The 27,666-nt window shown below is 46.9% G+C and overlaps 2 protein-coding genes across 4 annotated transcripts in view; both read left to right on the top strand.

Annotated features, from left to right (window-relative positions):
• LOC115122986 (pyruvate kinase PKM-like) overlaps window positions 1–14,449 on the top strand; it is a 46,718-nt gene extending 32,269 nt beyond the window's left edge. For all 3 annotated transcript variants that reach the window (XM_065007138.1, XM_065007141.1, XM_065007139.1), the window contains 10 exons: window positions 1,404–1,495; window positions 1,621–1,752; window positions 2,566–2,752; window positions 4,866–5,139; window positions 9,746–9,896; window positions 10,412–10,564; window positions 11,714–11,880; window positions 12,004–12,070; window positions 12,244–12,358; window positions 14,030–14,449. In XM_065007138.1, coding sequence (XP_064863210.1) covers window positions 1,404–1,495; window positions 1,621–1,752; window positions 2,566–2,752; window positions 4,866–5,139; window positions 9,746–9,896; window positions 10,412–10,564; window positions 11,714–11,880; window positions 12,004–12,070; window positions 12,244–12,358; window positions 14,030–14,136 — 1,445 coding nt within the window. In that variant the 3' untranslated portion in view covers window positions 14,137–14,449. The remainder of the gene's footprint in view (window positions 1–1,403; window positions 1,496–1,620; window positions 1,753–2,565; window positions 2,753–4,865; window positions 5,140–9,745; window positions 9,897–10,411; window positions 10,565–11,713; window positions 11,881–12,003; window positions 12,071–12,243; window positions 12,359–14,029) is intronic.
• Window positions 14,450–16,795: 2,346 nt separating this feature from the next.
• Window positions 16,796–27,666, top strand: part of LOC135563765 (potassium/sodium hyperpolarization-activated cyclic nucleotide-gated channel 1-like) — a 65,300-nt gene continuing 54,429 nt past the window's right edge. The window contains 1 exon segment of the mRNA XM_065007135.1: window positions 16,796–19,238. Within this exon segment, the coding sequence (XP_064863207.1) occupies window positions 18,565–19,238 (674 nt within the window). The 5' untranslated portion in view covers window positions 16,796–18,564.

The following is a 27,666-nucleotide window of genomic DNA, read 5'->3' on the forward strand; positions in this document are numbered from 1 at the left end:
TGCATATTTATATTAAAAAATAAAATTTTACATTGGCGCGTTACGTTCAGTAGTTCTAAAACATGAGGTGATTGTGCAGAGAACAACATCTATTTACAGAAATACTCATTATAAATGTTAATGAAAATACAAGTGTTATACATGGAATTAGAGATATACTTCTCCTTAATGCAACCGCTGTCAGATTTCAAAAAAACTTTACGGAAAAAGCAAACCATGCAATAATCTGAGTACAGTGTTCAGACAGCAAAGCAGCCCAAAAAATATACGCCATATTGGGTAGTCAACATTAGTCATAAATAGCATTATAAATATTCACTGACCTTTAATCTTCATCAGAATGCACTCCCAGGAATCGCAGTTCCACAATAAATGTTTGTTTTGTTCGATAATGTTTGTTTTGTTCGATAACCAATCAGCTGCACCATAAGTGAGTTAAATAACCAATCAGCTGCACCATCAGTGAGTTAAATAACCACATCTGCACCATCAGTGAGTTAAATAACTACATCTGCACCATCAGTGAGTTAAATAACAACATCTGCACCATCAGTGAGTTAAATAACTACATCTGCACCATCAGTGAGTTAAATAACTACATCTACACCATCAGTGAGTTAAATAACTACATCTACACCATCAGTGAGTTAAATAACCACATCTGCACCATCAGTGAGTTAAATAACCACATCTGCACCATCAGTGAGTTAAATAACCAATCAGCTGCACCATCAGTGAGTTAAATAACTACATCTGCACCATCAGTGAGTTAAATAACTACATCTGCACCATCAGTGAGTTAAATAACCACATCTGCACCATCAGTGAGTTAAATAACCACATCTGCACCATCAGTGAGTTAAATAACCACATCTACACCATCAGTGAGTTAAATAACAACATCTATACCATCAGTGAGTTAAATAACAACATCTATACCATCAGTGAGTTAAATAACAACATCTATACCATCAGTGAGTTAAATAACCTTTTATTTTGTGTAGCTTGTGTAGGTAAACCCATGTGGCTCAGTTGGTAGAGTGTGGTGTTGGCAATGCCAGGGTTGTAATTTAGAATCCCACGGGGAGCATGAACAAAGAATGTATGAGAATCAATGCACTCACTACTATATGTCTGTCTGGATTAGAGTGCCTGCTAAATGTAGGGACAGTACAGGTAGGCCCTCTGATTCATCCATTATGGCCATGCAGAGTTGACCTAGGGTAGAACTGTATGGGCTAGGGGTTGGAGCTCAGTAGATCTAGGTTGGTGTGGTGTTGGCTGGGTATTGGTGATTGGCATCCCACTGACTGCACTATTGATGATGTATCAAAGTGGATTGATTAACCAATAAACTGCTGGACAACCCATGGTCTCTGTCTCTTGTTCTCTCTCTCTCTCAGGGCCTGCGTCTCGCTCCATCGCCAAACTGCAGGAGATGGTGAAGGCAGGAATGAACATCGCTCGACTCAACTTCTCTCATGGCTCTCATGAGGTTTGTTTGTCTCTGTCATAACCTGTCTCGCAAGTAATCACTGATCTGACACAACTGTCAATCATATCAGTTTAGTAACAGCTATTCTCTCTCTCTCTGTCTCTCTCTCTGTCTCCTTCCTTCAGTACCATGGTGAGACCATCAAGAACATCCGGGAGGCGGTCGAGACCATAACCACTGACCCTTTATATTACAGGCCGGTAGCCATCGCCTTGGATACCAAAGGCCCTGAAATACGCACAGGCCTGGTTCGAGGGGTAAGCCAACATTTCATCACTACTTAACAAAACGAATTAAAAAGGCAGACTAACTAAACGGAGCACAGAGGGAATGTAGGGAATGTAAGCCCATTGGATAGAATGTTAAGTGGTCAGTAGTCCAGTTTAGGGTGAGGGTCAACAGACCAGGGGAGTGTGACCAGTGTTGACTGACCATGCTGGTTTTTGGGGGGGTGTCCTATCCTGGACAAGACACAGATTGTGCAACAGTATCAACAGCAGTGAGAAAGATGCTTTCTCAGCATCAGAACAGGACAAGTGTTTGGGCACCAGAGGAGGCTGGTGGGAGGAGCTATAGGAGGACGGGCCCATTGTAATGGCTGGAATGGAATAAATGGAACAGTATCAAACACATCAAGCATATGGACATTTTGACTGCGCTCCATTTATTCCATTGCAGCCATTACAATGAGCCAGTCCTCCTATAGCTCCTCCCACCAGCCTCCTCTGTTGGGCACTGATCTGTTTGTTATAGCACCAGTCCTGCCAATGGAAAGTTCAATATACTTTAAAAAAAAAACGATTTTATTGTCTGCTACATTCTATGTGTTCTATAAGGCAATGTCTAGTGTGTGTGTGTGTGTGTATATGCCATTTCTTGTTAGCTCTGACTGTCCTGATAGCTACTTTATTGAGGAAAAGTTTGACTTACTATATGACTGTGATGCGTGGTTGTCTCACCTAGCTATCTTAAGATGACTGCACTAACTGTAAGTAGCTCTGGATAAGAGAGTCAGCTAAACGACTGAAGTTAAGATGTGTGTGTTATTCTGTGTTTCTCTGTGTGTGTAGACTGCAGAGCAGGAGGTGGAGCTGGAGCGCGGGGCCAGTGTGCGTGTGGTGACAGGGGAGGGGGACAGGGACAGTACGGATGGGAATGTCATCTGGGTAGACTACCCCAGTCTGCCTCAGGTCCTGGAGAAAGGAGGAAGGATCTATATCGACGACGGACTCATCGGACTAAAAGTCCTGGAGACAGGTAACACATCATTTAACACACACACTCACACACACACATTCTCACACACACACACACACACACACTCACACACATACATTCTCACACACACACATTCTCACACACACACATTCTCACACACACACATTCTCACACACACACACTCACACACACACATTCTCACACACACACACTCACACACAGGCACACAAACATACTGCATCTAAACACATTACTGGAGATACAGTGTTGGTTACATGTGCAGTGGTTCTTCCTTTAAAGTTTTGAGTTTATGTCGCGACCGTTTGTGGTACAGTGGGGAAGTATTTGATACACTGACGATTTTGCAGGTTTTCCTATTTACAAAGCATGTAGAGGTGTGTAATTTTTATCATAGATACACTTCAACTGTGAGAGACGGAATCTAAAACAAAAATCCAGAAAATCACATTGCATGTTTTTTATGTAATTAATTTGCATTTTATTGCATGACATAAGTATTTTATCCCCTACCAACCCGTAAGAATTCCAGCTCTCACAGACCTGTTAGTTTTTCTTTAAGAAGCCCTCCTGTTCTCCACTCATTACCTGTATTAACTGCACCTGTTTGAACTCGTTACCTGTGTAAAAGACACCTGTCCGCATACTCAATCAAACAGACTCCAACCTCTCCACAATGGCCAAGACCAGAGAGCTGTGTAAGGACATCAGGGATAAAATTGTAGACCTGCACAAGGCTGGGATGGGCTACAGGACAATAGGCAAGCAGCTTGGTGAGAAGGCAACAACTGTTGGTGCAATTATTAGAAAATGGAAGAAGTTCAAGATGACGGTCAAACACCCTCTGTCTGGGGCTCCATGCAAGATCTCAACTCGTGGGGCATCAATGATCATGAGGAAGGTGAGGGATCAGCCCAGAACTACATGGCAGGACCTGGACACGGCAGGACCTGGGACCACAGTCTCAAAGAAAACCATAAGTAACACACTACGCCGTCATGGATTAAAATCCTGCAGCGCACGCAAGGACCCCCTGCTCAAGCCAGCGCATGTCCAGGCCCATCTGAAGTTTGTCAATGACCATCTGGATGATCCAGAGGAGGAATGGGAGAAGGTCATGTGGTCTGATGAGACAAATATAGAGCTTTTTGGTCTAACCTCCACTCGCCGTGTTTGGAGGAAGAAGAAGGATGAGTACAACCCCAAGAACACCATCCCAACCATGAAGCATGGAGGTGGAAACATCATTCTTTGGGGATGCTTTTCTGCAAAGGGGACAGGACGACTGCACCATATTGAGGGGAGGATGGATGGGGCCATGTATCGCGAGATCTTGGCCAACAACCTCCTTCCCTCAGTAAGAGCATTGAAGATGGGTCGTGGCTGGGTCTTCCAGCATGACAATGACCCGAAACACACAGCCAGGGCACCTAAGGAGTGGCTCCGTAAGAAGCATCTCAAGATCCTGGAGTGGCCTAGCCAGTCTCCAGACCTGAACCCAATAGAAAATCTTTGAAGGGAGCTGAAAGTCCGTATTGCCCAGCGACAGCCCCGAAACCTGAAGGATCTGGAGAAGGACTGTATGGAGGAATGGGCCAAAATCCCTGCTGCAGTGTGTGCAAACCTGGTCAAGAACTACAGGAAACATATGATCTCTGTAATTGCAAACAAAGGTTTCTGTACCAAATATTAAGTTCTGCTTTTCTGATGTATCAAATACTTATGTCATGCAATAAAATGCTAATTAATTACTTAAAAATCATACAATGTGATTTTCTGGATTTTTGTTTTAGATTCCCATGATAAAAATTACAGACCTCTACATGCTTTGTAAGAAGGAAAACCTGCAAAATCGTCAGTGTATCAAATATTTGTTCTCCCCACTGTAGATGGTGGTAAATTGGGTCATTCTGGCAACAATGGCTTACACTTAAATAATGTGCCATAGAATTCTGTGGCATCCCGCAAGCTGTGCTGCAGTATGCCGCAACTTATAAAGGAAGAACCACTGTACATGATCATACTGCACAGTCCTGGAGATAGACAAGCCATAAACAAATAAACATTCTCTACTTCTATCTCATGAGTTGTTCGTATGACCTCCCTCCCTTCTCTTCCTCTCCCCTTTCTCCAGGTCCAGACTGGGTGGAGGCACTGGTAGAGAGTGGAGGTGTTCTGGGCAGCCGTAAGGGGGTCAACCTGCCGGGGTGTGACCTGGTGGACATGCCCGCTGTGAGTGAGCGTGATGAGGGGGACCTGAGGTTCGGCGTGGCCCAGGGGGTGGACATGGTGTTCGCCAGCTTCATCCGCTGTGGCCAGGATGTCAGGGAGGTCCGACGGGCCCTGGGGCCCTTCGGAAAGGACATCAAGGTGGTCAGCAAGGTGGAGAGTCGCCAGGGAGTACATAAGTGAGTGTGTGTGTGGAGGAGAAGAGAGAGAGGAAGAGACACAACATGAAGAGTCAACATGAATAGAATAACTTTCACTGAATGAGTAGCTTTACAGTCTCAGATTTACACATGAACAGTGCATATCTTCAGCCTCAGTAGATGGATACCCTGCTGTCAATACCTGCTGTTGGCCTTGGAATCACATGACTCATTCTGTATCTCTAACAATAAGATTCTATAATCTACAGTACATACAGTAAGACAACCATACTCCTGAATTCCCCCCCCTTTATTTAACTAGGCAAGTCAGTTAAGAACAAATTCTTATTTTCAATGATGGCCTAGGAACAGTGGGTTAACTGCCTTGTTCAGGGGCAGAGCGACAGATTTGTACCTAAATACAACTGTAATACAACTGTTGGGCTATATGTTTAGATTTGAAATACATTCTGAGGCTGCATGATAGGACATTGCTATCAACAAAACAAGTCCTACAGGCTCTGGTTTTATAGCACCAGGACTACTGATCAGTCATACTGTATGGCCAAGTGCCACAAAGAGGGACATAGGCAAATTACAGTTGGCCCAGAACAGAGCAGCACGGCTGGCCCTTAAATGTACACAGAGAGCTAACTTCAATAACATGCATGTCAATCTCTCCTGGCTCAAAGTAGAGGAGCGATTGACTGCATCACTGCTTGTCTTTATGAGAGGTATGGACGTGTTTAAGGCACGGAGTTGTCTGTTCAAATGACATGCACACAGTTCAAACACCCATGCATACCCCACAAGGCATGCCATTGCCACCAGGGGTCTCTTCACAGTCCCCAAGTTCAGAAAAGACTGGGAAATGCATAGTACTACATAGAGCCATGGCTACATGGAACTATTCCACATCAAATAACTCAAGCAAGCAGTAGAATCAGATACCTTATGGAACAACGCGGACTGTGAAGAGACACACACACAGGCACTCACAAACGCATACGCACAGACACGCTAACACACACACACGTACATTGTAATGTTGTAATATTGTTTTATTGTGGTATTATACATTTTGTATTATAGATACACTACAGTACCAGTCAAACGTTTGGACACACCTACTCATTCCAGGGTTTTTCTATGATCAAGGCGAGCTGGCAACAGACAAACAGAGAACACAGGTATAAATACACAGGGGATAAGGGAGAAGATGGGCGACACCTGGAGGGGGGTGGAGACAAGCACAAAGACAGGTGAAACACACCAGGGTGTGACAACTATGAAAAAACACATGGAAACATGTAGTAACCAAAAAAGTGTTAAACAAATCTAAATATATTTTAGATTTTAGATTCTTCAAAGTAGCCATTTTTTGCCTTGATGACAGCTTTGCACACTCTTGGCATTCTCTCAACCAGCTTCAGGAGGTAGTGACCTGGAATGCATTTCAATTAATAGGTGTGCCTTGTTAAAAGTACATTTGTGGAATTTCTTTCCTTTTTTATGCGCTTGAGCCAATCAGTTGTGTTGTGACATGGTGGGGGTGGTATACAGAAAATAGGCCTATTTAGTAAAAGACCAAGTCCACTACTTAAGGACCAATAAGAAGAAGAGACTTGCTTGGACCAAGAGACACGAGCAATGGAGATTAGACCGGTGGAAATGTTTGTTTCCAACCGCCATGTCTTTGTGAGACACAGAGAACGTATTATCTCCACATGTGTGGTTTCCACCGTGAAGCATGGAGGAGGAAGTGTGATGATGTGGGGGTGCTTTGCTAGTGACACTGTCAGTAATTTATTTAGAATTCGAGGCACACTTAACCAGCATGGCTACCACAGCATTCTGCAGCGATATGCCATTCCATCTGGTTTGCGCTTAGTGGGACTATCATTTGTTTTTCAACAGGACAATGACCCAACTCACCTCCAGGCTGTGTAAGGGTTATTTGACAATGAATGAGATTGATGGAGTGCTGCATCAGATGACCTGGCCTCCACAATCACCCAACCTCAACCCAATTGAGATGGTTTGGGATGAGTTGGACTGCAGTGTCAAGGAAAAGCAGCCAACAAGTGCTCAGCATATGGGGGAACTCCTTCAAGACCGTTGGAAAAGCATTCCAGGTGAATCTGGTTGAGAGAATGCCAAGCGTGTGCAAAGCTGTCATCAAGGCAAAGGGTGGCTACATTGTAGAATCTAAAATCTAAAATATATTTTGATTTGTTTTACACTTTTTGGTTACTACATGATTCCATATGTGTTATTTCATAGTTTTGATGTCTTCACTATTATTCTACAATGTAGAAAATAGTAAAAATAAAGAAAAACCCTTGAATGAGTAGGTGTCTCCAAACTTTTGACTGGTAGTGTATATACAAAGTATGTGGACTCCCCTTCAAATGAGTGGTTTCGGCTATTTCAGTCACACCCGTTACTGACTGATGTATAAAATAGAGCACACCGCCATGCAATCTCCATAGACAAACATTGGCAGTAAGATTGCCTTTACTGAAGAGCTCAGTGAATTTCAACGTGGCACCGTCATAGGATGCCACCTTTTCAATAAGGCAGTTTGTAAAATTTCTGCCCCGGTCAACTGTAAGTGCTGTTTTTGTGAAGTGGAAGCGTCTAGGAGCAACAACGGCTTAACTGCGAAGTGGTAGGCCACACAAGCTCACAGAACGGGGCCGTGCGTAGCGCGTAAACATTGTCTGTCCTCAGTTACAACACTCACTACCAAGTTCCAAACTGCCTCTGGATTCAACGTCAGCACAAGAACTGTTCGTCGGGAGCATGATGAAATGGGTTTCTATGGCCAAGCAGCAACACACAAGCCTAAGATCACCATGCGCCATGCCAAGCATCAACTGGAGTGGTGTAAAGCTCGTCGCCATTGGACTCTGGAGAAGTGGAAATGCGTTCTCTGGAGTGATGAATCACGCTTCACCATCTGGCAGTCTGAATCTGGGGTTGGCGGCTGCCATGAGAATGCTACCTGCCAGAATGCATAGTGCCAACTGTAAAGTTTGGTGGAGAAGAAATAATGGTCTGTTGCTGTTTTTCATGGTTCGGGCTAGGCCCCTTAGTTCCAGTGAAGGGAAATCGTAATGCTACAGCATTCTAGACGATTCTGTGCTTCCAATTTTGTGGCAACAGTTTGGGGAAGGCCCTTCCCTGTTTCAGCATGACAATGCTGCATAAAGCGAGGTCCATACAGAAATGGTTTGTCAAGATCGGTGTGGAAGAACTTGACTGGCCTGCACAGAGCCCTGACCTCAACCCCGTTGAACACCTTTGGGATGAATTGGAATGCCGATTGCGAGCCAGACCTAATCGCTCAACATCAGTGCCCGACCTCATTAATGCTCTTGTGGCTGAATGGAAGTCCCCACAGCAATGTTCCAACATCTACTGGAAAGCCTTCCCAGAAGAGTGGAGACAGTTATAGCATAAAAGGCTGGACCAACTCCATATTAATGACCATGATTTTGGAATGAGATGTTTGTCCAGCAGGTGTCCACATACTTTTGGTGAGGTAGTGAATGTAGTGGTAGAGTAGTGGCGTAATAATGCGTTGTAGGGTGTACTGTTTTATTTTAAATGGCGAAGTAATTGCCTTCATCTTGTTTGGACCCCAGGAAGAGTAGCTGCTGCCTTGGCAGGAACTACTGGGGATCCTTAATAAATACATATAAAACCACTCTGCAGTATCGTAACCACAGAATTAAATATACCATTATCTGCTATCATAACAGACACATTCCCACTGACAGCGAAGTGATGGATAACCACGTCACTGATAACCACGTCTGGATGTTATAGATCTATAATCACACTGACAGCTGACAGCAGAGTGATGGATAACCACGTCACTGATAACCACGTCTGGATGTTATAGATCTATAATCACACTGACAGCTGACAGCAGAGTGATGGATAACCACGTCACTGATAACCACGTCTGGATGTTATAGATCTATAATCACACTGACAGCTGACAGCAGAGTGATGGATAACCACGTCACTGATAACCACGTCTGGATGTTATAGATCTATAATCACACTGACAGCTGACAGCAGAGTGATGGATAACCACGTCACTGATAACCACGTCTGGATGTTATAGATCTATAATCACACTGACAGCTGACAGCAGAGTGATGGATAACCACGTCACTGATAACCACGTCTGGATGTTATAGATCTATAATCACACTGACAGCAGAGTGATGGATAACCACGTCACTGATAACCACGTCTGGATGTTATAGATCTATAATCACACTGACAGCTGACAGCAGAGTGATGGATAACCACGTCACTGATAACCACGTCTGGATGTTATAGATCTATAATCACACTGACAGCTGACAGCAGAGTGATGGATAACCACGTCACTGATAACCACGTCTGGATGTTATAGATCTATAATCACACTGACAGCTGACAGCAGAGTGATGGATGAGGATGTGTCAGAACTATATAGGATCTGGATATTATATATACTGTATATGATACACCACCCATATGGCTGTCTGTATATGAATATGTCATCATAAGTCATGTCTATTTCTCTTCTTCCTCCTCCCTCCCTCCCCCTCTCTCTCTCTCTCTCTCTCTCTCTCTCTCTCAGTTTCTTGGAGATCCTGGCGGAGAGTGATGGGGTGATGGTTGCCAGGGGCGACCTGGGCATAGAGATCCCTGCAGAGAAAGTCTTCATCGCTCAGAAGATGATGATCGGACGTTGCAACTCCGCTGGCAAGCCTGTTATCTGTGCCACACAGGTCAGAGGACACACACACACACACATACTCACACACTCCTGGAGCCATGTAGAGTGTGTTGTATGGTACAGCTCTTGACTCAGAGTGACAGCATAATAGCAGGTATTTCTATAAAAGGCCAAAATGCACACATACACATGCAGACACACACACACACACACACATAAATACTTCAAGGCATGAAGGAAGGGCCAAACAACAGACACACGCAGTTGGGATGTGTTACATAGGATATTAGCAACAGGACACAAAATATAATGATGATAACATAGATACTGTCTCTCACAGACACACACACATAGACACGGACACACACACTCCTCAGTCTCATGTTCGTTCTGTCTCCTTCATATTGACTCATATGGCTAGACTCTGTGTGGAGTCTCACGAATATCAATAACCATCCCTCCCCATCACTCTACCCATTCTATTCTCAGTGTCTTCTCTCATGTTGCCCAACCACATCCCTTGTGTGCTGTGTGACGTCGGTAACGGTGTGTGTGTGTGTGTGGTAGATGTTGGAGAGCATGGTATCCCACCCCAGGCCTACGCGTGCGGAGGGCAGTGACGTAGCTAACGCAGTGTTGGATGGAGCCGACTGTGTGATGCTCTCTGGGGAGACGGCTAAAGGACTGTTCCCTGTCGAGTCTGTGGCCATGATGCACTCGGTCAGTGTGTGAAGAGTAGAAAGTCTATTCTATTAAATAATCATTTGGTGGGTGCTTATATTTGTCCTATTTCACACGTGTAAAAGTGTGTATTATAGATGTGTAAATTGGAAATGTGTTTTTCAATATATCCCAACTCCCACTGAGACACCCTCAGAGAGTGGGGTCACGGCCAGCCATTATCAACGGCGACCCTGGAGCAATTAGGGTGGTTAAGTGCCCGGCTCAAGGGCACATCGACATATTTTTCACTTTGTCGGCTTGGGTATTCAAACTAGCGACCTTTTGGTTACTGGCCCAACGCTTTAACCGCTAGGCTACCTGCTGGTTACTGGCCCAACGCTTTAACCGTTAGGCTACCTGCTGGTTACTGGCCCAACGCTTTAACCGTTAGGCTACCTGCTGGTTACTGGCCCAACGCTTTAACCGCTAGGCTACCTGCTGGTTACTGGCCCAACGCTTTAACCGCTAGGCTACCTGCTGGTTACTGGCCCAACGCTTTAACCGCTAGGCTACCTGCTGGTTACTGGCCCAACGCTTTAACCGCTAGGCTACCTGCTGGTTACTGGCCCAACGCTTTAACCGCTAGGCTACCTGCTGGTTACTGGCCCAACGCTTTAACCGCTAGGCTACCTGCTGGTTACTGGCCCAACGCTTTAACCGCTAGGCTACCTGCTGGTTACTGGCCCAACGCTTTAACCGCTAGGCTACCTGCTGGTTACTGGCCCAACGCTTTAACCGCTAGGCTACCTGCTGGTTACTGGCCCAACGCTTTAACCGCTAGGCTACCTAGCTTTAACCGCTAGGCTACCTGCTGGTTACTGGCCCAACGCTTTAACCGCTAGGCTACCTGCTGGTTACTGGCCCAACGCTTTAACCGCTAGGCTACCTGCTGGTTACTGGCCCAACGCTTTAACCGCTAGGCTACCTGCTGGTTACTAGCCCAACGCTTTAACCGCTAGGCTACCTGCTGGTTACTGGCCCAACGCTTTAACCGCTAGGCTACCTGCTGCCTGTCAAATATGGAGAGTTGGGCTGTAGGACACTTCCAAGGAATCAAAATGTCTGACAAACTTAGATTTTGCGGTGACCTATCCCTATAACAATTCCCCCTTCATCTCTGTCACACCACACCACACACACCTACAGATCTGCAGGGAGGCAGAGGCAGCCATCTTCCAACAGCAGTTGTTTGAGGAGCTTCGTCGTCTGACCCCTCTGTCCAATGACCCTACTGAGGTCACTGCTATAGGAGCTGTAGAGTCATCCTTCAAATGCTGTGCTGGAGCTGTCATAGTACTCACTACTACTGGCAGGTATGCTGTTATACACACACACATGCTCACTGACTCCACACGTACCGTACATGCAAACACACACATGCTCTCTGACTCCAACCCTCTCCCTTTCTGCTCGTTCTATCCCTCTCTCTCTCCCAGGTCAGCCCAGCTTCTGTCCCGGTATCGCCCACGCTGTCCCATCGTCGCGGTAACAAGAAGTCCTCAGGTGAGAGAATACTGGCCCATTCTACGAGACACAACCCCTAAGGTTAGGTTTAGGATTGTTGTTTGATATGTGGTTGTAGCCTGTAGAGTGGGGCTGTTACCTGCCTCCTTCAGGGTAAAGGTAAAGGCTGTTAGTTTGGGTGGACTGATGCAGTGTGTGTGTTCTGCCTCCAGGTGGCACGTCAGGCCCAGCTGCTGAGGGGTGTGTTCCCAGTGCTGTTCCACCCCCTCCCTGCCCCCGTCTGGGCCGACGATGTAGACAACAGAGTCAACTTCGGCATGAACATAGGTCTGTGTGTGTTGAAGGGGTGGGTGTGTGAGAGAGAGAGAAAAGGAGTGGGAAAGATGGGGAGAAAGTGGGAAAGAGAGAACGTAAGTTTAGGATGTTATTCACGTCTCTTTTCACTATCTCACTATGTCTGCCTCCCCCTTCCACCCTCCCTTACTGTCTGCCTCCCTCTTCCACCCTCCCTCACTGTCTGCCTCCCCCTTCCACCCTCCCTCACTATGTCTGCCTCCCCCTTCCACTCTCCCTCACTGTCTGTCTCCCTCTTCCACCCTCCCTGTCTGCCTCCCCCTTCCACCCTCCCTCACTGTGTCTGCCTCATCCTTCCACCGTCTCTCACTGTCTGCCTCCCTCTTCCACCCTCCCTCACTATGTCTGCCTCCCTCTTCCACCCTCCCTCACTATGTCTGCCTCCTCCTTCCACCCTCCCTTATTGTCTGCCTTCCTCTTCCACCCTCCCTCACTATGTCTGCCTCCCCCTTCCACTCTCCCTCACTGTCTGTCTCCCTCTTCCACCCTCCCTGTCTGCCTCCCCCTTCCACCCTCCCTCACTATGTCTGCCTCATCCTTCCACCGTCTCTCACTGTCTGCCTCCCTCTTCCACCCTCCCTCACTGTGTCTGCCTCCCTCTTCCACCCTCCCTCACTGTGTCTGCCTCCCTCTTCCACCCTCCCTCACTGTGTCTGCCTCCCTCTTCCACCCTCCCTCACTGTGTCTGCCTCCCCCTTCCACCCTCCCTCACTGTGTCTGCCTCCCCCTTCCACCCTCCCTCACTGTGTCTGCCTCCCCTTCCACCCTCCCTCACTGTGTCTGCCTCCCCTTCCACCCTCCCTCACTGTTACTTCCTCCCCCTTCCACCCTCCCTCACTGTGTCTGCCTCCCCCTTCCACCCTCCCTCACTGTTACTTCCTCCCCTTCCACCCTCCCTCACTGTGTCTGCCTCCCTCTTCCAACCTCCCTCACTGTGTCTGCCTCCCTCTTCCACCCTCCATCACTGTGTCTGCCTCTCTCTTCCACCCTCCCTCACTGTGTCTGCCTCCCTCTTCCACCCTCCCTCACTGTGTCTGCCTCCCTCTTCCACCCTCCCTCACTGTGTCTGCCTCCCTCTTCCACCCTCCCTCACTGTGTCTGCCTCCCCTTCCACCCTCCCTCACTGTGTCTGCCTCCCTCTTCCACCCTCCCTCACTGTGTCTGCCTCCCTCTTCCACCCTCCCTCACTGTGTCTGCCTCCCTCTTCCACCCTCCCTCACTGTGTCTGCCTCCCTCTTCCACCCTCCCTCACTGTGTCTGCCTCCCCCTTCCACCCTCCCTCACTGTGTCTGCCTCCCTCTTCCACCCTCCCTCACTGTGTCTGCCTCCCTCTTCCACCCTCCCTCACTGTGTCTGCCTCCCTCTTCCACCCTCCCTCACTGTGTCTGCCTCCCCTTCCACCCTCCCTCACTGTGTCTGCCTCCCTCTTCCACCCTCCCTCACTGTGTCTGCCTCCCTCTTCCACCCTCCCTCACCGTGTCTGCCTCCCTCTTCCACCCTCCCTCACTGTGTCTGCCTCCCCCTTCCACCCTCCCTCACTGTGTCTGCCTCCCTCTTCCACCCTCCCTCACTGTGTCTGCCTCCCTCTTCCACCCTCCCTCACTGTGTCTGCCTCCCCCTTCCACCCTCCCTCACTGTGTGTAGGAAAGGCCAGGGGCTTCTTCAAGACAGGTGACATGGTGATCGTGGTGACCGGCTGGATCCCTGGTTCTGGTCACACTAACATCATGAGGGCAGTCCACGTGCCCTAAACACTCTTTTTGGACACTACCACTGACTGGCTGACAGGCCCACCAATCCTAAGTGGCACATAGCCTAACAGACACACTAACTGGAACACTAACTACATAGAGAGCATAGAACTAGAATTAATACATTTCCTTTATGTGGAGATGAAGTACATAAACAAAACAACAGTTTAGAGATTACGATGAAAAGTCAATATTTTTTCCATGTTCATTGAAAGTGATTTTAATGTAGTCAATGTTTTTGTGTGTTTATTCATTTCTGTCTTGGAAGCACTGCCTCTCTCCAAATAAAGCTTGGAGCATAACCTTATCATAACATGGTGTGACATCTGCCTTTCTCTCTCTCTGTCATTATGGAGGTCAGGCAGTGAATTATCTGGCAATTAACATGTAGTCCAACGAGCTACTATCTGCTAGTCCTCATTGCTAGGTTAGTTATATCCGGTTATGACGATGACACGCATAACCAATCAATTATAGTGATGTCTCATAGATATCTCCATATCTCCCCTTTTCTGAGAGAAATCCAAACTATACATCCTCTCTACCTAATACAAATATTCACCCTGTGGACCTTTTCAATACAAACTATTTGTATTTCAATAACATATATTTTTAGTAACATAGAAACACATGCTTTATTTTTCTTTAACATCGACAATACACATAACTGTTTCAACTAGGACATGGGGGTTAACAGTCCACAGCAACATAAGGATCATTCTGCCCTGAAACAGTTGCTGTTCCTATACCTCTTTTTTTTCTCTCTCTCTCAAGTGTCTCTGAACCTCAGGGGTAGTTTTACCTCTCCACCTCTGGAGGTCATTCTCACCAGTTGTGGTGAGGCTGGCTGAGGTGGTGGACTGAGTGAGAGGATGGGAGTTGGATGGCTCCCTGGTAGACTGGGTGACTCTTGTTGTTCTCTCTGGAGTAGGTGACTCTGCAAAAGCCTGAAGGTGTGGCCTGTTTCTCTGAGCGATGGTGCCGTGTTCAGTTTCCACAACGTAGGATCTCGGCTCTGGAAATTTGCTGATGACAACTGCTGGTGTTTTCCATCCTTTCTCTCCGTCCAGATTGACTCTGACACCCTGTCCAGGGTGTAATTCCAGTAGGGGGCGCACTGTATGCCTCCTGTTATAGAAGAACTGGTAAGCTTGTTTGGCTTTCTGGTCCTTCTGTTTAACAGTGTTATGGCTGAAGCGTTTTGGTTGGAGTTTCCCATCCAGCACGGGGACCGGCGTCCATATCTGATGTTCTGTCATCTTGCTCCTGTTGCGCTGATGGCTGTGGCTCGGTAGCACATCAGAGCCATGTGTGGGTCCGGTTGTTTAACAATTTGATTAGCTGTCTGTACAGCTCTCTCCATTTGTCTGCGAAACATACTTCTTTATGAACTCCTTGAACTCAGTGCAGACAAACTGAGTAGCGTTGTCGCTAACGAGCTCGGTAGGTATCCCCCATCTTACAAACATACCTTTGAGGTGGGTGATGACCTGCTGGCTAGTGGTAGTGGGCAGGTGAGCTATTTCTATGTCACTATGCCACTATGTGGTATTTCTAATGTCCCTAGAATAGTAGCCACCACTATGTGGTATTTCTATGTCCCTAGAATAGTAGTCACCACTATGTGGCATATCTGTGTCCCTAGAATAGTAGTCACCACTATGTGGTATTTCTATGTCCCTAGAATAGTAGTCACCACTATGTGGTATTTCTAATGTCCCTAGAATAGTAGTCCACCACTGTGAGTTCTTTAATTATGACATGTTATTTTTACCAGGCAAGTCAGTTAAGAACAAATTCTTATTTTCAATGACATCCTAGGAACAGTGGGTTACAGGCACGCACGCTGCCCCTGTTCTGCCCCTGAACAAGATTTGTACCTTGGGGATTTGAACTTGCAACCTTTCGGTTACTAGTCCAACACTAACCACTAGGCTACCCTGCCACCCCATGTTTACTAACTCTTAAATCAGACAATTACCTTGCAGTCCACACAGCTACTATCTTCTAGTCCTCAGTGCAAGGTTAGTAATATCTGGTTATGACGATTACACACATAACCAATCAATTATGGAGATAACTATCAGACATCACTACACTCTCTCTCTCACGCATTTATGTTCGGTGTGCATGGTCCCCATCCATCAAACCATGTTTTTATACTGTTTGAGAAACAAACAATGAACTGCAATTAAGCCATTTCAGTTGCCAGTTATTGCGACCGTTGTCAGTCATATGCGGTGTGGAAATAGATAAGGCTTATCTCTGTCACTGTGGCTGGTGGAGATATTCGGTTTGACCGATGCCATTAGATGCGGAGTTTTCTGAGGTGCTTCAGCTGTGTCCTATATTGTACCGACTGAGATGACCCACATCCGTGCGCACGACGACTGCCCATAAACGAATTAACTGTCTCTCTTCTGTTTCTTATCTTCTCTCCCATGTCCCTTTTCTTCCGCTTTCTCTGTTGTTCCTTACGGGAAAATCCACTCAGAAATGGTCGTTAAGCATCATACGGCGCATTTTGCATCATCGTGAGGATGTGGCAAGTGACAATTTGATTTTTGAAAGTCCTATATCTTGAAAATTCTGACAGGGAGAACACTTTAGGAATTTATCAACAGTGGACTAATGAAAAAAAAATATATATATATATATATATATATATATATATATATATTTGGTTGGATTTGTCCTTCAACGCAGCTCTCTCTCTCTCTCTCTTTCTCTTTATTTCCCTCCCTCACGCAATTCGCCCGTTGTATTGTGGATGACGCGGCACCCATACCTGTGCTGTGTGCTTCTTGTGCCGGCTGGGCGTGCAGCCTGGGGAAGGAAGGGTGATGGGGATGCGGCTGCCATGGTAACACGTCGATTAGATTCAGACCTTTGTGTGTATTTATTTATTTAATATTTCAGTTGCGTGCGTGCGTGCGTGCCTGAGAGGTGACGGGTGTTTTGGAAGTCAGCCTGCAATCGGAATCAGAATAGTAAGACTGGTGTCGCGTTCCTTTTGAGTTATGATTGGCCATAGAATTGCCTATTTAAATATTTGGCTATTCCTTCTCAAGCTCAACAAGTTATTCCGGTTGGAACAGTTATTCATGGATATAATTCATTCAAGTGCACTTAATTTCTTTGCATGGTTTGATTAATCAAGATTCGTTAAAAACATGTATATGCAACGGAAGGTTTTGTTAATCGTAAATTAATAGGATGGGCTCCAAAGATGTCGCTGTAACGGTCCAAGGATGTCATTGGGAGTGACTGGAGAAGTGGAAGAGGAGGGGAAACGCGTCTGAAATAGCAGAACATTTATCCGGGCGGATTTGTAGACGTCACATATTCTGCACTTGCCCAGGTTGTCTGTTCTGTTTGTGTGTTTCCGAACTGAATTCCGAAAATAACCCTAATGCTGACGCTAACAGCTTGTCTTGTTTTACGTGCCCGGACAAAGGGAATATTATTGGGTGTTAGGCGAGTGTCGACTAAATTGGGGGTACCACCACTTGCATATGTACTCTTGCTTATTTTCGTGTCTGTGTGTGTGTATCTCTGTCTGTGTGTGTGTATCTCTGTCTGTGTGTGTGTATCTCTGTCTGTGTGTGTATCTCTGTCTGTGTGTGTATCTCTGTCTGTGTTTGAAAGCGTGTTTCAGTATAAATCGGTGCGTTGGTGAGTCAGACTGTGTGCAAGTGTCTGTCTGTGTGTGTCTCCTGCCCGTTTGTGTCCGTTAAAAACAAACCAATCCGTACTGATGAGGCTCACGTGTACTTGTCATTCATAGGTAGCCAACCACCCAAAACTACCACCTCTCATCCACTGTCAAGATGAACTCTTACAGAATACTGCCATGTGTCGATGAGAGCAAGAGGGAGACATATCCTTGACAACCAGAGAGGGAGGGTCAAAGAGCGACCTGCGTCATTATCCCTGAGAGAGAGACCAGGAATTAGGTGCCAATATGCCTGGTGTGGAAACGCTGAGGGCGGCAGTAGAAAGGAGAAGGTGGGCCTCAGGCCAGGAGAACAAGGGAGGATGGAGAGATCTCGATGAAGAAAAGCGAGCTGGGGAAAGGAGGAGATAAGAGAAAGCACTGCCAGCATATTTTTGGAGTGACAAATCTATTCGTTTTTACGTGGCAAACACCCAGAGGTGGGGTTAGGATGCACAGATCAGTGGAGAGGAGACAGATCACTACAAGCCATTGGAGATTATAAAAACTTGAGGTCAACTATTTAATCACCACCTTTCTCTTTCCCCAGACAGTCTTAGCTAGTAGCCTGTTATTAGGCTCCTAGTTGAACATTGACAGGACATATTGTCCCATTTGGACAATCTGTTTCCAGCGTGAGAGTGACAGAGAGTGAATCTGAGAGTGACAGGTTATATTGATCTCCCTTTGTCCCCCTTCTCCCTGGTTAGGGGATGGATGGGGTGGCGGGAGGTGTTGGGCCCCCTGGCGGGGGTGAGGGTCGGCCAGGTCGTAGTGGAGGAGACTCTAAAAGGCGCAGTAAGGGCAGCCTGCCCTCCCCAGGGTACCGCCTCTCCCAGGCATCGCTGGAGGGTGACAGGTCAGGGGTCGAGGGGTCCGGTTCCGGAGGGGGGCGACGGCGCCTCTCCATCTTGAGTGCCACCAGAGACGGCCTCCCCTTCCATTCAGCTGGCACCCCGACCACCCCTGTCCCCCTGCCCCCTCCTCCAGCCCCCTTCTCCTCCACCCAGCAGCGTTCTGTTGGCTTTTCCTCGTCACGCGCCGCCCTTGCCTCCACTTCCTCCTCCACCGGCACCGGAGTGGTCGTTGTAGCGTTGGGCCCGGAAACCACGACAAACACGGCTTGTAACACCGTGGCGGGCACGCCGGAGATGGGGAGTCTGTCTGGGACGGGGGGCATGGGGGGGTTTGGGATGGGTCTAGACGGGGAGGACTACAGCTACTCCAACCAGTCCACCTTCATCCAGAGACAGTTTGGAGCCATGCTGCAGCCGGGGGTCAACAAGTTCAGCCTGCGCATGTTTGGGTCCCACAAGGCTGTGGCCATGGAGCAGGAGAGACTCAAATCAGCAGGAGAGTGGATCATACACCCCTACAGCGACTTCAGGTACGCACCATACACCCTACAGCGACTTCAGGTACGCACCATACACCCCTACAGCGACTTCAGGTACGCACCATACACCCTACAGCGACTTCAGGTACGCACCATACACCCCTACAGCGACTTCAGGTACACCCCTACAGCGACTTCAGGTACGCACCATACACCCCTACAGCCCTAGGGAATGGAAAATATCATGCACTCTGACAGCCACTTCAAGTCCATACAGACCATACAGCCTTGCCAGGGGGAGGGAGAGGGTGGGGTGGAGAGGCAGAGTGAGGGAGGGGAGAAGGAGTCTGGGTATCTTTGGATGGGAGAGAGACGAGGTGGGGCCATGACCCAGAGGGAGAATATGTCCATCCTCCTTCAGGTAAGAAAGAGAGGGAAGGAAGAGAGAAGAAGAAAAGAGAGGAGTGATCAGGAGATGGAGAATAGAGGGGATGGATGGATGGAAGGGGGGCAAAGGGGATGGATGGATGGAAGGGGGCAAAGGGGATGGATGGATAGATGGATGGATGGATGGAAGGGGGCAAAGGGGATGGATGGATAGATGGATGGAAGGGGGCAAAGGGGATGGATGGATAGATGGATGGATGGGTGGAAGGGGGCAAAGGGGATGGATGGATAGATGGAAGGGGGCAAAGGGGATAGATGGATGGATGGATGGAAGGGGGCAAAGGGGATGGATGGATAGATGGATGGATGGATGGAAGGGGGCAAAGGGGATGGATGGATGGATGGATGGATGGATGGAAGGAAGGGGGGCAAAGGGGATGGATGGATAGATGGATGGATGGGTGGAAGGGGGGCAAAGGGGATGGATGGATAGATGGATGGATGGAAGGGGGGCAAAGGGGATGGATGGATGGATAAAGGGATGATCAGAGGGAAAGAGATGTGTTGAGGATATATAAGACAGTGGAGGGAACAGGTCAGACAGAGTGTGGGTGAAACACCCTTACAGCAACGTCACATCAGTAACCACAACACTATAAATAGAGGAAGAGCGGGAGGGAGGGATGGAAAGAGAGAGGGGGGGAGAAAGAGGTGTGAAAGACAGGACAGCATAGAGGGAGAGCATGTCACCCCTATCAAATCTTATGTAGGCTACTCCATTCCATCCATATCAATTCATAAAGGCTGTGTCTTCATTTGACCTCTATAGCCTCATCTCCTTGAGTCCTTTCCTTTCCCTCATAACCACTGAAGAGATTTGACGAGGTTTCCACAGTTTATCAAGTCTTTCAGACCAGTGAAGGAGAGGCTGACAAGGGGAAGCTAATGGGATGTACCCTGAGAGGAAAGACAGAGGGAGAGAAGAGACGGGATGTGCAGGCTGGCTGGTGGTGAGCTGATGATGAAGTTGGGGAACATCCTTCAGGAACGTCCTTGTTACTAAGTTAGTAGAAGCTCCTTGGAATAGAGAGAGAAATAGAGGTTTTGTGAATAGAGGGAGAATTGAAGGAAGGGAATCAGAGGAAGGGGGAGAGAGGGAGGGGAAAAGAGTGAGGGGAGAGGGAGGGGGAAAGAGTGAGGGGAGAGAAGGAGGGGAAAGAGTGAGGGGAGAGGGAGGGAGGGGAGCGTAAGGGGGAGAGAGAGGGAGGGAGATACTTTCTTAGAATGTGCTGTGTCCTGTCTAGTTTATTTTGGTCAAATGACCTAGTGGCTTCATGGGTGGAATGTTATTCATATTTTTCAGACTTTTATAAAGTAATAAACATTATTTCAAGTGTAATATTGGGATGCGAACTCAAAATGGAATACATTTTAACTCCATATCTGACATAGTACACGGCCTTCTTTTTTTATGCTCATAACCATGTGTGTGAGGTGTGTATTTTAGTTTCAAAGTAGATTTGTTTGACTATCAAGAAACACTGTGACCCTGATTTAGCACACTGCAGTAGGTTAATTGAACCAATCTGATAGAGGATATAATGAGACATGATGTGTTACACACCCATGCACATACATGCACAACACACACACCACATGCACACACTGTGTGTTCTCTGTGTGAAATATCTGTGATGTAAGCTGTCACTGTGCTTGCCCATAAAAATCAATCACCCATAAGCCCTGTTTATACCTGCCACTAACATGCGTCCTTTGTCCTGATCTTGACCTGGTCTTTCAATCGTGTCTAAAAAATGTGTCTAAAATGTGGGCATAATAAGAATGTGGACAAGTTCAGGACAAGGCACGCATGTTAGCACTCGACTAACCTGTACCCCCACGCACTGACTCGGTACCCCCTCTATATTGCCTCGTTATTGTTATTTTATTGTGTTACTTTTTATTTTTTACTTTATTTTTTTTAGTAAGTATTTTCTTAACTCTATTTCTTGATTTGATTTGATATAGCCAGGGTTTTACATGGAGGCCTGCTGGCCTGGCCCTGTGTGTGTGGTCTTGTGAGTGAACCCACCACAACGGCAGGGTAGCCTAGTGGTTAGAGTGTTGGACTAGTAACCGAAAGGTTGCAAGTTCAAATCCCTGAGCTGACAAGGTACAAATCTGTCGTTCTGCTACTGAACAGGCAGTTAACCCACTGTTCCTAGGCCGTCATTGAAAATAAGAATTTGTTCTTAACTGACTTGCCTAGTAAAATAAATCAAAGTGTGTGGTCTTGTGAGTGAACTCGCCACAACACCCCCTGCTGGCCTGGCCCTGTGTGTGTGGTCTTGTGAGTGAACCCGCCACAACACCCCCTGCTGGCCTGGCCCTGTGTGTGTGGTCTTGTGAGTGAACCCGCCACAACACCCCCTGCTGGCCTGGCCCTGTGTGTGTGGTCTTGCGAGTGAACCCGCCACAACACCCCCTGCTGGCCTGGCCCTGTGTGTGTGGTCTTGTGAGTGAACCCGCCACAACACCCCCTGCTGGTCTGGCCCTGTGTGTGTGGTCTTGTGAGTGAACCCGCCACAACACCTCCCGCTGGCCTGGCCCTGTGTGTGGGGTCTTGTGAGTGAACCCGCCACAACACCCCCTGCTGGCCTGGCCCCGTGTGTGTGGTCTTGTGAGTGAACCCGCCACAACACCCCCTGCTGGTCTGGCCCTGTGTGTGTGGTCTTGTGAGTGAACCCACCACAACACCCCCTGCTGGCTACTTACTGACAGTGTTTTAGAATCACAAATCTTTATAGGAAAACCCGCCACAACACCTCCCGCTGGCCTGGCCCTGTGTGTGTGGTCTTGTGAGTGAACCCGCCACAACACCCCCTGCTGGCCTGGCCCTGTGTGTGTGGTCTTGTGAGTGAACCCGCCACAACACCTCCCGCTGGCCTGGCCCTGTGTGTGTGGTCTTGTGAGTGAACCCGCCACAACACCCCCTGCTGGCCTGGCCCCGTGTGTGTGGTCTTGTGAGTGAACCCGCCACAACACCCCCTGCTGGTCTGGCCCTGTGTGTGTGGTCTTGTGAGTGAACCCGCCACAACACCCCCTGCTGGCCTGGCCCTGTGTGTGTGGTCTTGTGAGTGAACCCACCACAACACCCCCTGCTGGTCTGGCCCTGTGTGTGTGGTCTTGTGAGTGAACCCACCACAACACCCCCTGCTGGTCTGGCCCTGTGTGTGTGGTCTTGTGAGTGAACCCACCACAACACCCCCTGCTGGTCTGGCCCTGTGTGTGTGGTCTTGTGAGTGAACCCACCACAACACCCCCTGCTGGTCTGGCCCTGTGTGTGTGGTCTTGTGAGTGAACCCACCACAACACCCCCTGCTGGTCTGGCCCTGTGTGTGTGGTCTTGTGAGTGAACCCACCACAACACCCCCTGCTGGCTACTTACTGACAGTGTTTTAGAATCACAAATCTTTATAGGAAAAAAAAACGTCACATTAACAGTCCTTAGAATGAGGTGAGGTGATCCTTTAAAATGAAATGTCTTTAACTTCAGGCGTTGGATGTCTGTGAACATTTCATCATGTTGAAATCACTTCAGGGAATTAGATGGGGAAACATGTTGAAAACTCAGGGCTCCCGAGTGGTGCAGAGTCTAGGGCACTGCATCTCAGTGCTAGAAGTGTCACCACAGACCCTGGTTCAATTCCAGGCTGTATCACAACCGGCCGTGATTGGGAGTCCCATAGGGCTGTGCACAATTGGCCCAACGTCGTTAGGGTTTAGCCGGGGTAGGCCGTCATTGTAAATAAACATTTGTTCTTAACTGACTTGCCTAATTAAATAAAAAATAAATAAAATCACTTTAGGGAATTAGATGAGAAATTGTCTGGTGGTTGCTAGCCTTGGGAGTGTTTGAAACTTTTTTCAAACTTTGTAGACTGATGGATAATCAACCACCTGCCGAGTGGTTTCTGTGTGGCGAGAGAGACAGAGTAGTAATCTCCAGACAGGCCTCAGAAACAATGGATTACTTGATCCCCCAGTCTCCTGGCCCACTTTGGTTCCTCCAGCCTCAATCGAACGCACGCACACACACACACACACATACGAACACACACACACACACACAAACACACACACATACGAACACACACACATTCTCTCTTTTTTCTTTCTCACACTCTACAACTCAATGGAGATCAGCTATCCCTCTACTGATTTCAGTCAGGTGATGGAGGGAGGGAGATGGAGGGATGAGGGAGGTACAGAGGAGAGGTTAGAGAATTGGATTTCCTCCCTTTGCACTTATTACTATTCACACATTCCATCACAATATGTAAATGACTGCATTATTCATTATGTTATCACAATTTAATATGCATAAATTATGCATAATATTCTAAATTGTGCATGTAGTGTATTCATTATGCATAATTCAGGCATCTAATCTTTCAATTAGGTACCTGTAGATTGGATATATGAATAGAGAAGGGAGAGCGGCAGACTGATGAGGAGGGAACAACAGAGGGAACGAAAGACCGAGAGCTTAGTGGCAAAGCCCTAAGGTGTGTTTTGTCCTGACGATGACCTTGGTCTCCGGAGGGGTGTGTGTGTGTGTGTGTGTGTGTGTGTGTGTGTGTGTGTGTGTGTGTGTGTGTGTGTGTGTGTGTGTGTGTGTGTGTGTGTGTGTCTATAAAGTCTATCTTGTTGAGTCTGGTGATAAGCTCTCACACCCTTCACCTCATTAAGATAATACGAGTAGCCAGGACATAATGAGGAACAGAAAGAGAGGGGGAGACAGTTGGAGAAAAACCTATTAAGAGAGACGTTAGAGGGAGAGAGACAATATATTAGATATGCATATATTTCAGGCCAATAAAGCTTTAATTAAGCTAAAATAATAATTGTGAGAATACAGTGAGGCAGGGGAGGAGAAAGTGGGGAAAGAGAAGGGGGAGGAGATAGAGGGGGAAGGAGAAAGAGGGGAAAGAGAGGGTGGAAGGAGAAAGTGGGAAAGATAGAGGGGGAGGAGAAAGAGGGGAAAGAGAAGGGGGAGGAGATAGAGAGGGGAAGGAGAAAGTGGGAAAGATAGAGGGAAAGAGAAGGGGGAAGGAGAAAGTGGGAAAGATAGAGGGGGAGGAGAAAGTGGGGAAAGAGAAGGGGGAGGAGAAAGTGGGAAAGATAGAGGGGGAGGAGAAAGAGGGGAAAGAGAGGGTGGAAGGAGAAAGTGGGAAAGATAGAGGGGGAGGGGAAAGAGAGAGGGTGGAAGGAGAAAGAGGGGGAAGATAGAGGGGGAGGAGAAAGAGGGGAAAGAAAGAGGGTGGAAGGAGAAAGAGGGAAAGATAGAGGGGGAGGAGAAAGAGGGGAAATAGAGAGGGTGGAAGGAGAAAGAGGGAAAGATGGAGGGGGAGGAGAAAGAGGGGAAAGAGAGAGGGTGGAAGGAGAAAGAGGGAAAGATAGAGGGGAGGAGAAAGAGGGGAAAGAGAGAGGGTGGAAGGAGAAAGAGGGGGAAGAAGAAAGAGAGGAAAGAGAGGGGGAGGAGAAAGAGAGGAAAGAGAGAGAGGGGGAAGGAGAAAGGGAGGAAAGAGAGGGGGAGGAGAAAGAGAGGAAATAGAGAGAGGGGGAAGGAGAAAGGGAGGAAAGAGAGGGGGAGGAGAAAGGGAGGAAAGAGAGGGGGGAGGAGAAAGAGGGGAAAGAGAGAGGGTGGAAGGAGAAAGAGGGAAAGAGAGAGAGGGAAAAGTAGATATGTCCCAGATGCTTTAGTTTTGTTTAAGAGAGAGAAGTTGGTATTTACTGTATCAGCTAAGATTAGGAAGATGAGATAAGACTAATTTGCATGTCAGAAATGTTCTGCTATTTCTTTAATAACCTGCAGATACTTCAAGGTGTGGCTGAGCATGTCTCTGCATGTGTGTCTACCCATACACCGGAACCTTAGTTGTAATTTACATTTTGTCAAGTTCTAACAGGAAAACAATGAACTGAGACACAGGAAGGAAGTGACTTGTATTAAGAGAGATGACTGCTTGGTTGGAGTCCAGTAGAGCAGAAATGCCATTCCAACTCCAGTCTGCTCATGAATAGAACACTGGTGAGGATGTCAATGAGAATCTCACAATTCAGAATTGGAATTTCTATGACATTCATCTCCTGAAATAAATTGACTGGAACTCTGTTCAGCGAAAACAGATCTGGGAACGTATTCATCCAGATTGGTTTATGTGGGTGTAACAGGATGAATACAGGTTGGTTTATGTGGGTGTAACAGGATGAATACAGATTGGTTTATGTGGGTGTAACAGGATGAATACAGATTGGATTATGTGTGTGTAACAGGATGAATACAGATTGGTGAATGTGGGTGTAACAGGATGAATACAGATTGGTTTATGTGGGTGTAACAGTATGAATACAGATTGGTTTATGTGGGTGTAACAGTATGAATACAGATTGGTTTATGTGGGTGTAACAGAATGAATACAGATTGGTTTATGTGGGTGTAACAGAATGAATACAGATTGGTTTATGTGGGTGTAACAGAATGAATACAGATTGGTTTATGTGGGTGTAACAGTATGAATACAGATTGGTTTATGTGTGTGTAACAGGATGAATACAGATTGGTTTATGTGTGTGTAACATGATGAATACAGATTGGTTTATGTGGGTGTAACAGGATGAATACAGATTGGTTTATGTGGGTGTAACAGGATGAATACAGATTGGTTTATGTGGGTGTAACAGGATGAATACAGATTGGTTTATGTGTGTGTAACAGGATGAATACAGATTGGTTTATGTGTGTGTAACAGGATGAATACAGATTGGTTTATGTGGGTGTAACAGGATGAATACAGATTGGTTTATGTGGGTGTAACAGGATGAATACAGATTGGTTTATGTGTGTGTAACAGGATGAATACAGATTGGTTTATGTGTGTGTAACAGGATGAATACAGATTGGTTTATGTGGGTGTAACAGGATGAATACAGATTGGTTTATGTGTGTGTAACAGGATGAATACAGATTGGTTTATGTGGGTGTAACAGGATGAATACAGATTGGTTTATGTGGGTGTAACAGGATGAATACAGATTGGTTTATGTGGGTGTAACAGGATGAATACAAATTGGTTTATGTGGGTGTAACAGGATGAATACAGATTGGTTTATGTGGGTGTAACAGGATGAATACAGATTGGTTTATGTGTGTGTAACAGGATGAATACAGATTGGTTTATGTGTGTGTAACAGGATGAATACAGATTGGTTTATGTGGGTGTAACAGGATGAATACAGATTGGTTTATGTGGGTGTAACAGGATGAATACAGATTGGTTTACGTGGGTGTAACAGGATGAATACAGATTGGTTTACGTGGGTGTAACAGGATGAATACAGATTGGTTTATGTGGGTGTAACAGGATGAATACAGATTGGTTTATGTGGGTGTAACAGGATGAATACAGATTGGTTTATGTGGGTGTAACAGGATGAATACAGATTGGTTTACGTGGGTGTAACAGGATGAATACAGATTGGTTTACGTGGGTGTAACAGGATGAATACAGATTGGTTTATGTGGGTGTAACAGGATGAATACAGATTGGTTTATGTGGGTGTAACAGGATGAATACAGATTGGTTTATGTGGGTGTAACAGGATGAATACAGATTGGTTTATGTGGGTGTAACAGGATGAATACAGATTGGTTTATGTGGGTGTAACAGGATGAATACAGATTGGTTTATGTGGGTGTAACAGGATGAATACAGATTGGTTTATGTGGGTGTAACAGGATGAATACAGATTGAACTCATTTCTGTCACTATGCATCTGGTTCCCTTTTAGCTAACCACATCGAGCCATAGAGCATATGCACTTAGAAAACAGGGTGCTATCTAGAACCTAAAAGGGTTCTTCGGCTGTTCCCATTGGCAAACCCTTTGAAGAACCCATTAGGGGTCCATGTAGAACCCTCTGAGGTTCTACATGGATCTCAAATGAGTTATACCTGGAAACAAAAAGGGTTCTCCTATGGGGACAGCCGATAACCTTTTGGTAACTTTTTTTCTAGTGTAGAACAGCC

Source organism: Oncorhynchus nerka, linkage group LG3 (genome assembly GCF_034236695.1).
Source record: "Oncorhynchus nerka isolate Pitt River linkage group LG3, Oner_Uvic_2.0, whole genome shotgun sequence".
Lineage (NCBI taxonomy): Eukaryota > Metazoa > Chordata > Actinopteri > Salmoniformes > Salmonidae > Oncorhynchus > Oncorhynchus nerka.